An 18,424-nucleotide genomic window follows, 5' to 3' on the forward strand; every position below is an offset into this window, starting at 1 on the left:
GGGGGCCAAAATAGAGATCTGCCCCCCCTCCTTGGCAAGTTAGGGGCAGAAATTGGGAGGTGGTTAGCAACTCGTATTCTCCTTTGGACATCTTTGAGGATGATTGGCAGACTCTCTCAAAGAGCTCATGGTGTCATAAACCGGCCTGAGCGATTCGGGAGAGGTTGCCTCTGAGTCTCGCCCCACCCAATTGCCTGTTTGGGATTGGACAGCGAGACCTCCTACATGCGTCGCATGGCTTGGATCCAGGTGAGGGCGTGGTCTCCTTCACCTGGATCAGCAAGGAGCTACGCACATAGTTGCCCAGGTATGTTTATGACATCATTTCCTCCCCAAAAGTCTTAGTTGACCTCTGCAGAGCCCAGTTTTGTTGTTTAATTAAATAAAGTTATATTTATTTAATAAAAGTGACCCAATTTAAAATCCAACTCTGTGTCCGCTTTTTCACTCCGCTTCCAGCACAATGATTTTTTATTTCCACAGCCCTGACAAGTAAATTGAACTAGGGCTTGAAAAAACTTTAATTTCTAAGATTGCTAGAGTCACTAGAATCTTTATTCACATTGGTTTTTACTTCTTGTGCTTATTGACAACTGGGGCTTTTCTGTGATGTTGTGAGGCCCTAATTGAATCTTCTATTATTATTTTTAGATGACATTATCAGGGGTTCCATGGGTGATTCATTTCTGTAGCAAAATATGTCCCTGAAAATTTCCCAAATAAAAATTCCTAAAAGGAGAACTGGCAAGTTTTTCCCATTTCAAGTTTATTGACCATGAAAAAATGGTCCTGAACATTGTTCTAAATTTGAATTCAGCCCACAATGGTTTGTCAGTTTTCAGCTGAGGAATATGTTTGCAATTTTGCCAAAGCGTGTTGGTTTCAAAATTATATCTGATTGCCTATGTGTCACCTTCTGAATGGTTTTAGTAGCCTGTAGAAAATTAGATCTTTCTTATCACTGAACAGCTGTTGGATTGCAGTGGGGTAACACCCCAATCAATCAATCAATCAATCAATCAATCAGTTTGTCTGATTATTTTTAAAAATGAACATCAAGTGATAAAAAAAATAAAGAAATATACCTTGAGGTTTAAGTTCTATGGTTTTCAACAGATTAACTATTTCTGGTTGTATGCTTCCAATCTGAGAAAGGGTATCAGCCTTTAGAATGAACTGAGGGGCATAAACTATCCTTTCTAATTCAACTGGATCAGAGGTCTTAGTTTGGATAACAAAAGTAATCACACCAGTTTGTTTCAAGGTATCAGCACTTTCATCCACAGTATCATCTGATCTCCCAGCCACAAGAAGAACCAGGAATTGTGGCACGCCTTCTTCAATCCTGCTCCCAGCATGTCTTACAAAGATGTCTTTTACAGCATAATCTAGTGCAGCTCCAATGTTCAGTAGCCTTCCTCCTTTCATCCTCATCTTTCTCACTTTCTGAAGTATTTCTATCTTGGATGGGATATCAAAGTTGAACTCCACATTTATATTGTCACTAAATTGTGCTAGAGCTATTCGTACAGCATCTGGCCCCACATTCAGGTCAGAAATAATTTGGTACACAAACTCTCGAACAGCAGGAAACTGGCCAGCCACGTTCATTGAGCCATCAATCAAAAATAAAATATCAATCTTGTTTTCTGGAATGAAGTGAGGTAAAAATATTCAGTATGTATCATTTTATTACAGAATTTCTGTTATATAAGTGACAAGAAATCCAAATCACATTTTATTAGTAAGGAGTACAATTTGACTCAGGTGATCGCTTTGGCATCTTTGATTACAAGCTTCCACATTGGAAGAAAAAAAATGACTTGGCATCAGAGGGAACTGTGGAATCATAGAGTAATTTACAACTTTGAAGGGAATTGAACTCTTGGCTCCTTAAATGGATTGTGCCTATTACATTTATGGTGAGATTCATAATATAGGATCGCATATCACTCTACCACCTCTCCAATGCTTACATTAGTGCATTGATTAGTAGCCTGTTTGCTTTTTATCAAAGAGACTGTAATATAAAAAGTTGGGACCTTTATCACCTTAAGTTTCAGAAGAAGGAACAACGTTCTTCTCACAGTATTATATTAATAAGAAAAATAAATGCCTATTCCATACGTAAATATGTTTTGTTGTCCTTAATAAAGATATATGCTCTTTTACTTGTTGGCATCTGGTCATTATCTATATTTTTCTAATGTATTTTAAGGAGTAAGGTTTCCAAATACAGTACCAGTATTTCTAAGAACTGATTCATATATGCATATAATTCCCTTGACAGTTACATCAATAGGTAAGTTTGCATTTGAAAATGAAATAATACCACTTTACTATACTAAGCAATAGTATTCATTTTGCAAAGTTTTTCTTCTGCAAACATAATTGGTTTTTGGCTCTTTTGCAGATTACGGAAGGGTTGTATAATATTTCACATTGGGACAATGGACCATATTTTTAAGGGCATGATATGAAATATCTTGTTCTCTCACTCTCTTAATATATTAAAGCACTCTGAAAGCCCTTGCATCATTCAGGACTCTTATAATAAAATTTCCACTTCAGAATATTTCTTTAATTTGTATTTCTGCATATAAATTCAAATGGCAAGAAGTTTCCATGGGAAGAACCTGCAAGCAACAATCTTCCTAAGATTCTGATAAAAAATGGAAATATTATTGGCATTCCTATATTTTCAATTTAAGCTCCTCCTGTCACTTGCTCAAAAGGCTTGATTCTAAAATGGCTTAAGAAATAACTTTCTGGACTGAGACATTTTGGTAATGGCATGTGAGATAGTCAGTGTGGACAACAAGTTGTTGTATTCTCCCATTGGACAATTTCCCTGCTGCTGGGCCTTCCCGCTTCTCTCTGCTAGATAAGAGTTGTCAATCACTCTCTCTCTTGTGGGGATGTATGCGTATAATAACAATAATAAAAATTATATGATGCTGGACCAGTGGGTGGTGTTTTTCAATTTCCTGGACCACAGTTGAGAATCTGGGACTGGCCCAAAGTCATCCTCTGTGCCACCAGTGCCTAAAAGAAAGAGCAGAGCCTGGCTGTCCTACTTCTTACCCAGGACAATAACTATGGCACTGCCACTAGTTATTTATGTAAGATATAAAATGTCAGATATAATAATACATAATTAATAATTCATTAAATTAGTATGTCACTCAAAACATATCTGCATGATAAAAGTCAATGTAATATGAAAAAAAAATCAAATTACCTGTTGATGGGATCAAAATTTCTTCCACGTCTCCACTAACATATGTTGTTAGTGGACTAATCATTTCCTGTTGTAAAGCTGGCAGAGAACTGAATTCATCCTTAAAATATACTATTTGTGGATTAAATGCAATCTGCTGAAGTTCTGCTAGATTGGCATTCCTAACCCCAACACAAAAGGTGAGCACTCGTGCACGAGCTAAGGCATTGGCGGCATCTTGGAAGGCATCAGCAGATGGCCCTGCCGCAAGGAAGACTAGCACTTGAGGGACATTTGCATCTTTCCTGCTCCCACCTGCTTCAGTGAAGTGATTGGAACGCACAAAATCTAGTGCAGCTCCTGAATTCAGAATTGACCCCCCTTGCAGTCTCAACTGTCTCAAACGAGAAAGGACATCTGCCTTGGTTAGGAAGGTGTTTAAATAGAATTCTGTTTTGGGGTTCTCACTAAATTGTACTAGGCCGATTCGTACTTCATCAATTCCAACATCAAGGGAATTAACTAGTTTCACAAGAAAGTCACGGACATATGGGAAGTTGGTATTTCCAACGTTGACTGATCCATCCAAAAGAAAGACGATATCTCTTTTGGTTACAACTGCAGTAGAGCACAGAAAATAACATGAGACTTCATAGAAAAACATACCAGAATTGGTCATGTGTGCATTTGCAACTGCAGTACACACATGTATACTTCATTCAAGAGACAACAGGATTGAACAGGACAGGACAAGACAGAACAGAACAGCCATGAAGAGAAGAAGAACCAAGAGGAGTATCAAGAGTGCACAATTAATCAACTATATTTCAAAATGTGATAGTTCTTAGATTTCCATTTGCAAGTAATGATTGATAACTACATGTATGCATGTAAAACTGTGTAAAGATTATCTGATATTAAGATTCTATTTCCTTGAATTCAATGGACAATGCAAGTGGACTGGAAAGTCTTCCAAAGACTCTGATCATCTGGTCAAATAAGGTCAATTGGAAAACCACTCTCTTTGGGGAGGAATGCAATGCACACTGTGGATGTGGGGGGGGGTATGCAAGAGATTTTGAGCAACTTGCAGATAATGCATGGGAATGCAGCACATATTGGAAGGGTGCATACACAGGGTGCAGAAGAGGTGCCATGCAGGTTAGGGAGCATTTGAATGTAGCATGGGTTAGGGAGGGCAAGTGAGAGTTGAGTGCAGCATGGGTCAGGAAGAATATATGGAAGTGCATCAGAAGTGCTGATCAACTCGAGGAGGGCATGTGGTGGTGCAATGCAAGTCAGGAAGGATGCACAGCAGTGCCTGAGAAGTGTTAAATGAGTTGAGACTGGTGCATGGGAATGAAGGCAGTTGTGAGAAAGGTGATCTATGGAACAGAGGTCAGTGCATGGGCATGTCTTCATTCAAGAAGGGTGCACAGAGGTGCTCGAGTGGCCAGTGGAGTATGAGTGCAATTAGCAGGTTGCATAGATGTGGGAGACTTTTCCAAGAAATTTATGGTCTTTCCTGCCAGTTTCTTGATTGCCAGCACTCCTACCAGCTTCCCATAAGCAAAGATTTTCTTTGCAATCATGATCAAGTGCTGGCTTCTCCAGTTACTTTTGAGAAACTGGCAGGAAGAATTTGAAATGATGATCACATGATGACATCTGGCTGCAGCAGTGCAATAGCCACAACTTTGCTAAATTTCCTTCCCAAAGGAGTAATGGTGCTGGCATTCTCTAATTCAACCCTTTTGATGTATCATGGTTGAAAAAATTGTTGTCCAGTAATGTACCATTTTATCCAATTGATGGTTACAGACAGACATGGGAGATACAATGGTACCTGTACTTAAGAACTTAATTTGTTCCGTGACCAGGTTCTTAAGTAGAAAAGTTTGTAAGTAGAAGCAATTTTTCTCATAGGAAAGCAAATAATGCATGCAAACCCATTAGGAAAGAAATAAAAGCTTGGAATTTGGGTGGGAGGAGGATGATGCTGAAGGAAGAAGGTGAGGGGAGGGGAATTAAAAAAATACAAAACTTTAAGGCTTAAAAAAAACGAGGGACTCTGAGGCGAGGAGGAGGAGCACATGCCTCCCATACACCCAGTGCAAGGCTGCCTCCCGTACACTGTGCCAGAGAGAAACCCAGGTGGGCAAGAGGGGGAACCTCCCTCTCCTTTGACGAAAGACTTGTGCTGCTGCTGCTGCTACCTGCTTCCTCTTCCTTCCAATGTTGAAGGGCTCCCCTCTTCTCTCGCTCACTCGCTTTGTAGTCGGTGCCTTTCCTTCCCTGTGGTGACTCCTTGGTTTAGCTGAAGCCAAGATGATTCAGCTGGGGTGAGGCAATCTTACGCTGGGTGTCTGGGAGGCAGCGTGAGATAGTCACCACAGCGAAGTGGTTTATTCCCTCTCCAAGCACCCAGAGAAAGGAAAATGCTTTGTTTGGTCTGGACTGCTGACGCCTCCTCACTGAAAGGCTCCTCTGGCAGCCAGGAAAAGCCTGAGATGGCTGGGATTAAAGGGGGAATGGCAGGAAACCAGCCGGGCCTTCATGCCGCTCTCAAATTTCCTGGGAAATTTTTCTGGGCTCAGGATCTTAAGTAGGAAATGGTTCTTAAGAAGAGGCAAAAAAATATGGAACACCCGATTCTTATTCTAGAAAAGTTCTTAAGTAGAGGCATTCTTACGTAGAGGTACCACTGTAGTTATATACACATACAGAGAATTCCATGTTCTTCAATCAAAACTATAGAATGTCTGCATAAATGAAGATCTTGTTCAGAAATGTTTGGAATCTAATGTTTAGAAATACTAACAAAGGAAAAAGTGTAAGTATACTCTTTTGCTGCCTATTATCAAATGTTCTCTATTAGTACATATTGGTGTCCTATAAAATTCCACCCATACTATTCAACAATTTTTTTCAGTCCACTGAAAGGCTTGAAAAGATTGGGAGTGTGGGATGGAGCAATTGGTTTCCATGCAGAATTTGAATAACCTAATTACAGAAGTGGACATTTCTTTAAAAGGAGGAATGTACATCCATATTACATATTTACAAAGAGAAAATGGGAGAGGGGAGAGGAAGAAAATGTATCTTCACAAATAAAGCAACATTTAAGAGCATTTTTAATTTCAGTTCTAAAATAAAAATGTCATCAGTGATATGTACCATGCAAGAAAATATTAGTAACAAATATACATTTTGAAAAAATATTTAAATTGCAGATTTTACTCTTTTCTAATTTAAGGGTAATCTGGAAAGTTAGTAAATTAATGATGATGTACTGTAACTTCAAATTGGTTGTGAACATTCAACATTACTGGGGAGGCTATTTAGAAAACTAACATTTTGTGGTTATAATGAATGTTTTCATCTTCCTTGTATATCAGGGGGCCACAAACCTTTTACACAGGGGGCCAGTTCACTGTCCCTCGGACTGTTGGAGGGCTGGACTATTAAAAAAAAAACTATGAACAAATCCCTATGCATACTGCACATACCTTATTTTAAAGTAAAAAACAAAATGGGAACGTACTATTTAGAGGGGGGGAAGAAGTCTGAAATTCATATATGTTTATGTTTTGTTTTTAATTTTCTTTTGTTAACATGACTATAAAAGGTTTTCTTGGTTTATAGAAAAATGTATAAAGAAAGAAGGAAGCACTTTGGCATAATGGTTAATAAGTTAAAAATATATTTGATGTCGTACTTTTTGAAGGAACATTAAGGAGGGAATTTAATTAAAAGAAAAGTACCGTATTTTTCGCTCTATAAGACGCACCTGCTGATAAGACGCACCTAGATTTTAGAGGAGGAAAATAGAAAAAAAATATTTTGAGCCAAAAAGGGGAGAGGAAGAGAGGAAGGAGTGAAAGAAGGGAGTGAGGGAGGAAAGAAGGGAGGAAGGAAAAGGAAAGCAAGAAATGGAGGGAGGAAAGGAAGGAAAGAAAGAAAGAAAGAAAGAAAGAAAGAAAGAAAGGGGGAAGGAACAGGAACAGAGGAAGGAAGCAAGGAAACTTATGAAAGGGGAGAGTAAGAGAGGAAGGACTGAAGGGAGGGAGGGAGGGAAGAATGTAGGAAGGAGAAAGAAAAGAAGAAATAGAGGAAGGGAAGGTAAAAGAGAGAAAGAAAAAGAGCAAGAAAGAAAGCAAGAAAGAGAGAAAGAAAGAAAATGAAAGAAATAAAAATAGAGAGGGGGAATGAAAGAAATGGAAGGAGGGAAGGAAGGAGAGAAAGAAAGAGAAAGAAAGAAAGCAAGAGAAAGAAATAAGAATGAAAGAGCAAGAGAGAAAGAGAGAGAAAGAAAGAAAGAAAGAAGGAAGGAAAGAAAGAAAGGCAACTTCAAAGAAAGGCTCACTGAGCATCTCTCACTCTCACTCTCTTTCTATCCCTCTTTCTTTCTTTCTCTTCCTTTCTCTCTCTCCTCTTCCTTTATCTCCTCTCTCTCCCTCCCTCTCTCTTTCTCTCCCCCCTCTCCCCCTTTCCCTCTCTCTTTCTCTCTCTCCCTCTCTTGCTATCTCTCCCCCCTCTCCCTCTCTCTTTCTCTCCCCCCTTTCCCTCTCTCTTTCTCTCTCTCCCTCTCTTGCTATCTCTCCCCCCTCTCCCACTCTCTTTCTCCCTCTCCCTCTCTTTCTCTCTCTCCCCCTCTCTCTTTCTCTCTCTCCCCCCTTTCTCTCACTCTCTCTTTCTCACTATCTTGCTGTCTGTTGCTCTCACTCACTCTCGTTCTCTCTCTGTTCTTCTCAGCGGTGACGCGCGCACGCCCTGCCCGCCTCACCTTTGCCGAGAGCACTTTCGTCCCGGGCTCTCAGCAAGGGGGTTGTAGGAGAGGCGGGGCCGGCGGCAAAGGTGATATTCAATGTCGGGGGCGCACGGGCGGTTGCACGCGCTCCCTATCTCCCTGCTAGCCCACTCGGAATATTCAAAATAAGAAAAACCTTCACCGGCAAAGGCTTTTCTTATTTTGAATATTCCGAGTGGGCTAGCAGGGAGATAGGGAGCGTGCGCAACCGCCCATGCGCCCCCAACATTGAATATCGCCTTTGCCGGCCTCCGCTGAGAAAAGCCTTTGCCGGCATTTCCTCTCGGCGTCAAGGAGGCGCAGCGGCGGGCGGAGAGAGGGAAGGGGGGACAGCGGCGTCCCTCCTGGCCTTGGTGGGCCGCCCGACCCTCCCCACCTCCTGCAAACACGGCGGGCGGCGGGGGGAGAGCAAGGAGCCGGTTCCGGCGGGCGCGGGGCTTGGCTGGCTGGCTGGCGGGGGGAGCGCCGCTGGTGGTGCGGAGGGAGACCCTCCTCCGGGAGGGAGGGGGCCAGGCAGCAGCTAGCCAGCCAGCCGGCGGAATGGCGCTTCCGAGTTCGCAGCCTCCCCCCCCCTCCCTGCCTGCATCTTCGCTCCATAAGACGGGGCTGATTTTTCATCCTACTTTGGGAGGAAAAAAACTGCGTCTTATGGAGTGAAAAATACGGTATATACCTGGATGACAACATTAGAAAAAAAACTTTTGCAACTTTTTTGATGATTGATATTAGTTACTAACAAAATACCGCATTTTATTCATGGAAAATTAGATGGTACACTATATTGTTTGAATGTATGTTGAGAGAAAAACTTTAAAAAATTTACACTTTCCTCCCCCCCAAAAAAAGTCCTTCCTTCCTCCGTCCCTCCATTCATTTCTTCTTCCTTCCTTCGTTCGTTCGTTCCTTCCTTCCTTTTCCCTCCATTTCTCCTCCCTCCCTCCCTATTTCCTCTCTCTCTATTTCCCTCCCTCCCTCCTTCCTCTCCTTTTCTCTCTCTCTCTCTCTCTTGCTTTCTTTCTCTCTCACTCTCTCACTCTCTTTCTCTCTCTCTCTCTCTCTCTCTCTCTTGCTTTCTTTCTCTCTTCTCTCTTGATCTCTTTCTCTCTCTCTTGCTTTCTTTCTCTCTCTCTCTTGTTCTCTCTCTCTCTTGCTTTCTTTCTCTCTCTTGCTCTCTTTCTCACTCTCTCTCTTGCTATCTCTCTTCCTCCCTCCCTCCCTCTCTTCCTCCCTTTCTCTCTCCCTCTTTCTCCCCCTTCCCTCCTTCCCTCCCTCCTTCCTTCCTCTCTACTTCTCTTTTCCTCCCTCTTTTCCCCTTCTCTTTCCCTTTTCTTTCTTTCTCTCCACTTCCCTCTCTCTCTTTTCCCTCTTTCACCCTCCCTCTTCTCTCCCTGCAGAGGACTCACCCGACAAGCCTCCATCCTCCGACCCCGGACTCCCATTCAATCCCCATTCAGAAAACGGGAGCTGGCAACTCAAAGAGGAGGAGGAGGTGGATGTGTGCATGGATGTGTGTGTGTTGTGCCCAGCTGTCGCTCCAGCTCTGAATGTGGAAGTGCCTCAGCGAGTGGGCACAGAGACTCACCGCCTCCTCCAGGCGCAATCCCCGTCTTGGCGGGAGGCACCAGCGATAGACACAGGTGGTGGGGAAGGAGAGGGAGCCGCTGCTGCCCCCGGCACTGTCCGCTGCGGATGGGCCGGTGCCGAGCCTCTTTGAAGTTCGCGGCAGAGTGCTCAGCCTCCCCACCCCACCAGGTGCATGGTGGGCTGGCAGTGGAATGGTGAGCTCACGCGTGAAGGCGCACGCGAACCTTTGCTGGTGCAAGACTTCCCCGCACTTTCCTTGCTGCTCCCCCACCCCAATTCTGATGCCCAGCTCCCCTAGCCACTAGAGGGAACAGTGGCCAGGAGCAGAGGATATGGATGCATCCTGTGCTCCTGTCATTCACCCGCGGGCCAGATAAATGGCCTCAGTAGGCCGCATGCGGCCCACGGGCTGTAGTTTGGGGACCACTGTTGTATGAAAAGATTAGAGCGAACAGTTACACTACCAGATGAACATATGATGGAGAAGAAAGTAGATTAACCATCTCAAGGATTAAATTTTCTATTTAAAAAAACTTCCTTTTCTCAATGCTTAAAATAAATTATGGATTGTAAATTTTTAACTAACTTATTATTATCTAATTTTGATGGGAGAGAAAAAGTATTTCTATTATTTTGAAACAGGATATACAAGTCTTTAGAAAAATATAATATGTATTTCTCTCCTAACATAGCTCAGGGCCAAACTATTTACGCGACCGCCTCTTGCCACATATCTTCCAGAGACCAATAAGAGCACACAGAGTTGGCCTCCTCCAGGTCCCATCGACTAAGCAATGCCGGTTGGCAGAACCGCAGGGGAGGGCCTTCTCTGTGGCTGCCCCGGCTCTATGGAACCAACTACCTCCAAATGTCTGTACTGCTCCCACCCTACTGGTCTTCCATAAAGCCACCAAGACCTGGCTTTGCCGGCAGGCCTGGGGGGTCATGAACTAACAACTGACAATGCCAAACTGCATGAATGGCATGTATGCATGTGATTATGACTGTTTTATAATTAATGGGTTCTTTTTTAATATGGGGTTTTATGGTTTTAGATATTATATTTGACTTATTCTTATTGTCCTGTATCTACTTGTATTTGTATTTATATTATTACTGTAAGCTGCCCTATGTCCTTCGGGATTGGGCAGCATAGAAGTCAAATAAATAGATAGATAGATAGATAGATAGATAGATAGATAGATAGATAGATAGATAGATAGATAGATAGATAGATGATAGATAATAGATAATAAATAAATATATAAATAAGTAAATAAATAAATAATAAATAAATGAATGAATAAAATGTTATGGCTACTAATAAAGAGCTAATAGCTGTAAATGAACTAAGTAATTACTGAATAATTAAATAGTATGGAAACTGAATAAGGGATAACTGATTCCAGCTAGTTCAATTTAGCAGAAACATCATGGTGATCAAATTAATAAATGTACAATGACCTTAGTATTGTCCATTTATTAATTTGATCACCATGATGTTTGAACCTGCCATTTTTACATGTAAGGCAAAAGAAATATACGGAAAAATATATCTAGCGAATGTTTTCAAATGTTAGCTACAATATATGCAATGTTTTCTATACCAACTTTTAATTGTCAAAATTATATAGTTAAATACAAACAATAAAAACCTATCCATAAAATACTTCAAGCAGTGAATAGACTCTATAGGCAATTCTTGTTTAGCAACTGACTTTTATAGTAACTTTTCCAATTTGCGATAGTTGTGAAAAAGGAACTTAATAACTAATCCTCTCATTAATGACCTTCACAGATTAGTATTGCAAAAGGAAGCTGAAGTAAATTAAATACAGTTGCAGTTTCACTTAGTGACTATTTAGTGACCACTAATTGTGGTCACTAAAAAAAGGGCTATCAGTATGTACCAGCTAGTGACAGGAATCATACATACATACATACATACATACATACATACATACATACATACATACATTGTTAATTTTCTTTTTTAAAAAGTGTTAAATAAAATGAACAGAAATTACCTTCTGTTGGTGGTATTTCCGCAAATTCTCCAGATAACCTTATAGCTGTCAAAAAATCAGTAATGATGGTTGTTAGTGCAACTGTGCGGAATTCTGTTGGGGTGAAAACCATGTTTGATTGGTAGACAATTTGTTCAAGTTCAGCACGATCAGCATTTCGGGCTCCCACAGCAAGGACCACGATGCCACTCCTTTTAATTTCTTGTGCTGATTGGAGAACATCATCCCTGGACACACCTCCAGTGATCAGAATCAACATGGGAAGGATACCTTCATCAATCCTGGCCCCAGCGGCAGTGGTGAAGAAGTTGTTTTTAACAAACTGCAATGCTGAGCCTGTATTAAGTGTGGCACCACCCATTGGTTTTATTTTCCTAACATTGGTGACGATATCTTTTTTTGTCTGGAAACTATTTAAATAAAATTCTGGTCTTACAGTATCTGCATATTGTGCCACTGCGACTTGAATGAGATCTGGTCCAATTTCCATTCTGTTGATGGTTTTGGCCACGAAATCACGAATTGCATTAAAGGGGGCAGGTCCCAATGCAGTAGAACCATCTATCAGGAAGACTATGTCTCTCTTATTGACTTCAACAACTGTAACAACAATATATAAGCAGTCAGTGTGCTTACTCATTGAAGAACACGAACAAATTCTGAATCAGTGCAAGCATTAATTGATAAAAATTCCTATTTGTTGTACAAGACATTTACTTTAATTGTTGAGTTATAGTATATTCAATCTAACTTTAGGTTTATGATTTTTTTGCACTTCAGTATTTCTGCTTAAAATTCATAGTAATATTCATGCGACTACATTTTTCTGACTTTACAATAGAATAACATCAAAGCCTATAAAATTCTGCCTCCCCTCCCATTTCCATGCATGGAAAGACCAAGTGAAGGTAACTAAACAACTTTATAACAGCAAAACATACCTAGGTCCAAAACCTGCAGGAAACCAACATCAGTAAATGAACAGCTTTATGAATGAGCACACAATTCCAATAATATGTTAAAGGGATTTAATAATACCTTGATGATATTCCCATTGAAAATAAATTAAATTAACCTATCACCTTGAAATTATATGGTAATTGCTCTCATATAGAACTGTGAAAAAAGCTTTATTATTGCAACATTATGTACTTCTATACAAACTGTCCCAAAAATTGCCAAGGAGATCCTTTTGCCCAGTCTGCCACAATTAACTACAATTAACTACAACAATAGTTTCCACTTTTCCTCAAATATGGAACAGCATGCTGTGGTAGGTTAGTTTGATTCCCCACTCTCCTTTACAGTTACACTTTTCGGTGGGGCTGAAAATATTTTGAGGGGGTTAAAATAGTTTTAATCGCTATACTGTGGTCCCTTGACTTTTGCGGGTCTGACTTTTGCGGAAAGGCTATACCACAGGTTTTCAAAAAATATTAATAAAAAATCCACGGCTTTTTGAACACCACAGGTTTTCCTGCAGCTGCCCTCTGTACAATACTGTGCATTTTAACTCTCCCCCCCCCAACCCCAGCTGTCCTGCTTCTTTAAATAAAAGCTCTGCTTCCACCCCAGCCTCCCAATCCCTCCCCTTTAATTCTCAGAGTGTTGGTACGCTCCAAACCAAGCCTTACTGCCACCCGCCGCCACCCGCCTCTTCTTCCCCCACCCACCTAAGCCATCTCCCTTACTGATAGCATCCGACCTCCCAGTTGACCGGCCTGGAATCCTGGCTTCGAGTCCTGGCTTGGATCCCTCTTGCCTTGAGCTTCCCCTCCCCCTGCCCTGACTCTGAGCACCTGTGCTGCCGCCACCACCATGGGAGACGCCGGCAGCAAGTGCAGCAAAGAACCCAGCTTGACACCCCATTGCCCCTGCAGGTTCTGGGGGTAAGTAAAACCAAGAATGGAGGAGGGAGGGGGAGGAAGGAAGAAAGGAAGGAAGGAAGGAAGGAAGGAAGGAAGGAAGGAAAGAATGAATGAAGGAAGGAAGGAAGGAAGGAAGGAAGGAAGGAAGGAAGGAAGGAAGGAAGGAAGGAAGGGAGCATCTCTACTTCATGGAAATTTGACTTTCACAAGCGGTCTTGGAAATATCCCCCACAAAAATCAAGGGACCACTGTAGTTAATTTTACTGCAGATAGACATGTGTATGCTACCTTAAGCCAGAAGATAGGTTGTCAGCATGTGATTGAATGAATGAATGAATGAATGAACGAACAAACAAACAAACAAACAAACAAACAAACAAATAGTGAACTCAGCACTGACTGGAAGCAAACTAATTACCCATTGGCATCAATAAAAAAATAAATAATATACATATGTACGGTACTTCAGACTATACATATCCAGCTCCAACAGAAGAATAACTCAGCAAGTTATTAAGGAAGTTGTGAGATAATAGTAGCAACTTAACTATAGAGCATCCTAGATGAAGCAGATCATTTGAATCCTGTTCAGTACAAAAATGATGATGTGGGAAATAATAGAACTTAGGGCAAATATGATTTCAGATATGAAATTCATATCAATCACTTTTAGCTCCAAAAGATCTATTACTCTGGACTGTAAAAGTACTAATAAAAAGATTCAACTATCAAATCTTGAGATGATAGGTAGAGAGACTACTGCACTTGAAATGAGGATAACATGCATCTTTCCTGTTTTCAAACTTTCATTTGTCCAGCATATAAATAGGTAAGCATTCAAGAACTATGTGTTTCACACTCTTTAGAAAAGGTTTAATTTTGGGTGAAATTAGAGCTACTTTTCTATTATCCATATCTCTATTAATTAGGATGAATTTTAGAATTTTAGCTTTCAGCTTTATATTAATTATAGTAATTATAGTAATTTTAAATTAATTTTAAATTAATTTTTTAACTAATTTATTGTTGATTTTAATGATGGATGACTGGGAAAGGTGGAATGGTGGGAATAGTGAGAATGATACATATGAGATGAATGAATGTGGGGGAGGGTTCAGGTTGGATGACTGGGGCGGGAGGGCTGATTTGTATAAATCAAATGAGTGGGGTTGATGGGATAATATGTATTTGAATAATGAGAGCAATATGAATTTTTAGCCTACCTAGCGATAGAGAGACAGGAGGGATGGGGATATCTATCTCCAGGGTGACAGAGGGCCAGAATATTCCACTCTTGCTGGGGAGAGGTAGATATGGCGGAAATCACGGGGCTAGCCGTTCTGGAGGAAAAAGGGATCGCTGCCTAAAAGCAATCCCCTGTTCTGGTCCCGTGAGCTCAACCCGGGGTACTGGTGACAAGTGTAATCTGGGCCCTGGACTCAGGCTGCTGCTACTCAATGCCAGATTTGTTGTAAACAAAGCTCTCCTCATCCGCTATTTGATCCTGGAGAAGGAGGCCGATCTGTCATGTGTGACTGAAACCTGGTTGGGCCCAGAAGAGGAGTTCCTCTCTCAGAAATATGCCCAGCTGGGTTTCAGGTATGGCATCAGCCGCGACCCCAGGGAAAGGGGGGGAGGAGTGGCTATTGTAGCCAAGGAGAACCTTTGCCTGCGTGGACTCGTTGCCCCTGAGATTGCAGGTTGTGAGTCTCTTCTTGTGAAGTTGGACTTAGGGGTTCAGATGGGCTTGTTACTCATGTACCTGCCTCCCAGCTGCGTGTCAACAGCCCTGCCTGTGCTGCTCGAGGAGGTGGCCGGGTTGGCGGTGGAGTTCCCCGGACTTATTGTCCTGGGGGACTTCAATCTGCTGTCGCTCGGCAGTTCCTCTGGACTGGCACAAGGAGTTCATGGCCAGCATGACAACCATGGACCTGACCCAAGTAGTTCAGGGTCCGACTCACGAGGGGGGACACACACCCAACATGGTATTCCTCTCGGAGCAATTGAGTAATGGTCTGAGACTAAGGGGCTTAGAAACATTGCCTTTGTCATGGTCAGGTCATTTTCTACTGTGGCTCGATTTCTTGGCTCCAATCCTCCCCTGCAGGGAGGCGGAACCGATTAGGAGATTCTGCCCCAGACGCCTGATGGACCCAGAGGGGTTTCAGAGGGCGCTTGGGGTTCTACCAGATTCACTTGTCCACAACTCGGCGGAATCTCTTGCTGAGGCCTGGAACAAGGCTGCAGCGGAGGCTCTTGACTGAATTGCGCCACTGTGACCTCTCTGTGGCACTAGACCCCGTAGAGCTCCATGGTTCAACGAGCAGCTTCAGGAGTTGAAATGCCAGAAGAGATGGCTAGAGAAGCGATGGAGGAAGAGAAAGTCCAAATCTGATCGAATACTTGTAAGAGCTTTTATTAAGACCTACAAAGTGGCGCTCAAGGCGGCAAGTGCGGTGCCTTGTGCAAAACACAAACATCAGAGAGAGGAAAGGAATCGAGAGAACGTGGAGCGTGGGGTCACTGTTGAACTGAGCCCCCCCCGACCCCGGTGAGTGAGAGTGACCAGCGCCGAGGTGGTGGAGGCCAGGGGATAATGGAGGCGACGGAGAGAAGTGGAGATCAATACCGAGATGGGAGCGACCTGTTGCCAGTGGCAGAGGATAACTGCAAGTGGGGAACATTCAGGGACAACAACCCCCCCCCCCCGGTCCCCCCCCGCATGGCACCAGTGGGTGAGAGTTGCTGGTGCCGAGGGGAGGTTAAGTGGGATGGAAAGACTGTGGAGACTGATGGACCTGCTGGACATTGGAACAACAACAACAAAAATGATTAGAGGGGGTGAGAAAGACGGAATTGGTTGCTCGGGAACAATATGGCCAATTGGCCTAGGGACATTGCTAATACTAACTTTGTAAATGCCTATCATGGTTTGTCATCTCCCCCCCCACCCCCATCCTCCTGACTGCTATGCACTTTATAGAAGATCTATGCCCCCTAGTGGACTGACTGTAGAAAACAGCAGGGTTTTTTTGGGGGGGGGGTTAAGACCTTTTAAGACCTAAGACCTATAGAAGATCTACAAAAGACATTACACCTGGATTGATTGATTGACCGATGATTAACTAATATTAAGATCTGATTTTATACTATTAATTATTAATTTTATGATTTTTTTCTACTTTCTATTTTATATGTATTTATTGTGACATATTTTATTAGTGTTTTTAACTACTATTAATTTAATTCTTTTTTAACATTATTGCGGGGGTCTTTTAATTAATGGATGATTGGGGTAGACATAATCTTGTGCATGGAGTGAATGATTGGTATGAGTGTGATGGTTGGGGTGGGTGGGAGTATGGTATGAATGAGAAAATTGGAAATAGTATGAATGACGGATTTGGCCCACCTGACGCCGGAGAGGTGGGAGGAGCAGGGGCAGTAATCTCTGAGGTGACAGAGGATCAGAATATCCCGGTGTTGCTGGGGAGAGGCAGATATGGTGGGGGCCACAGAGTTAGCCGTTCCAGGGGAACGAGGGATCGTTGCTTAATAACGATCCCTTGTTCTGGCTCTGTGAGCCCAACCTTGGGTACTGGTGATGTGTGTAATTCTGGCCCTGGGCTCAGGTTGCTGCTGCTTAATGCCAGGTCGGTGGTAAATAAAGCTCTCCTCATCCGCGATTTAATCCTGGATGAGGAGGCCGACCTGGCATGTATTACTGAAACCTGGCTGGGCCCAGAGGGAGGAGTTCCTCTCTCTGAAATTTGCCCAGCTGGGTTTCAGATATGGCATCAACCTCGACCCTGGGGAAGGGGGGGAGGAGTGGCTATTATAGCCAGGGAGAGCCTTTGCCTACGTAGATTCATTGCTCCAGAGATTGCGGGTTCCGAGTCTCTCTTGATGAAGTTGGACTTAGGGGTTCAGGTGGGCTTGTTTCTCACGTACCTGCCTCCCAGCTGCATGTCAAAAGCCCTGCCTGTGCTGCTCGAGGAGGTAGCCGGGTTGGCGGTGGAGTTCCCCAGACTTATTGTCTTGAGGGACTTCAACCTGCCGTCACTCGGCGAAGCCTCTGGACTGGCACAGGAGTTCATGGCCACCAGGACAGCCATAGACCTGACTCAAGTAATACAGGGTCCGACTCACGAGGGAGGGCACGCACCCAACATGGTATTCCTCTCTGAGCAATTGAGCAATGGTCTGAGACTAAGGGGCTTAGAAGTATTGCCTTTGTCATGGTCAGACCATTTTCTACTACGGCTTGACTTTCTGGCTCCAATTCTTCCCTGCAGGGAGGTGGAACCAATTAAGATGTTCCGCCCCAGACGCCTGATGGACCCAGAGGGCTTTCAGATGGTGCTTGGGGTTATTCCAGATGCACTTGTCCACAGTTCGACGGAATCTCTTGCGGAAGCCTGGAACAAGGCTGAAGCGGAGGCTCTTGATCAGATTGCGCCTTTGCGACCTCTCCGTGGCGCTAGACCCCGTAGAGCTCCATGGTTCAAAGAGGAGCTCCAGGAGTTGAAATGCCAGAAGAGACGTCTAGAGAAGCGATGGAGGAAGAGTAAGTCTGAATCCGATCGAACACTTGTAAGAGCTTTTATTAAGACTTACAAAGTGGCGCTCAAGGCGGCAAGATGTGCATATCATGCCACCTTGATTGCATCAGCGGAATCCTGCCCAGCCGCTCTGTTTAGGGTGACCCGCTCCCTTCTTAACCAGGGGGGAGTTGGGGAGCCCTTACAGAGTAGTGCCGAGGATTTTAACACATTTTTCGCTGATAAAATCGCTCAGATCCGGGCGGACCTCGACTCCAATTGGAAAACAGAGTCGGCTGACAACGAGTCAGTCGAGGTGGCTGGGGCCCTTACTTGTCCACCTGTCTGGGAAGAGTTTGATCTGGTGACACCTG

At 43.1% G+C, this 18,424-nt stretch overlaps 1 protein-coding gene across 13 annotated transcripts in view; it reads right to left on the reverse strand.

The window, feature by feature from the left end:
• The window catches only part of COL6A3 (collagen type VI alpha 3 chain), a 180,828-nt gene that overhangs the window by 113,717 nt on the left and 48,687 nt on the right, over nt 1-18,424 (reverse strand). For 11 of the 13 annotated variants that reach the window (XM_070732276.1, XM_070732287.1, XM_070732277.1 and 8 more), the window contains 3 exons: nt 11,642-12,241; nt 3,242-3,838; nt 1,086-1,649 (listed from right to left, as the gene is read on the reverse strand). In XM_070732276.1, the coding sequence (XP_070588377.1) occupies nt 1,086-1,649; nt 3,242-3,838; nt 11,642-12,241 (1,761 nt within the window). The remainder of the gene's footprint in view (nt 1-1,085; nt 1,650-3,241; nt 3,839-11,641; nt 12,242-18,424) is intronic. The other 2 variants (XM_070732286.1, XM_070732288.1) reach the window with 2 other exon arrangements.

This window comes from Erythrolamprus reginae, chromosome 1 (genome assembly GCF_031021105.1).
Source record: "Erythrolamprus reginae isolate rEryReg1 chromosome 1, rEryReg1.hap1, whole genome shotgun sequence".
In the NCBI taxonomy this organism is placed as follows: Eukaryota; Metazoa; Chordata; class Lepidosauria; order Squamata; family Dipsadidae; genus Erythrolamprus; species Erythrolamprus reginae.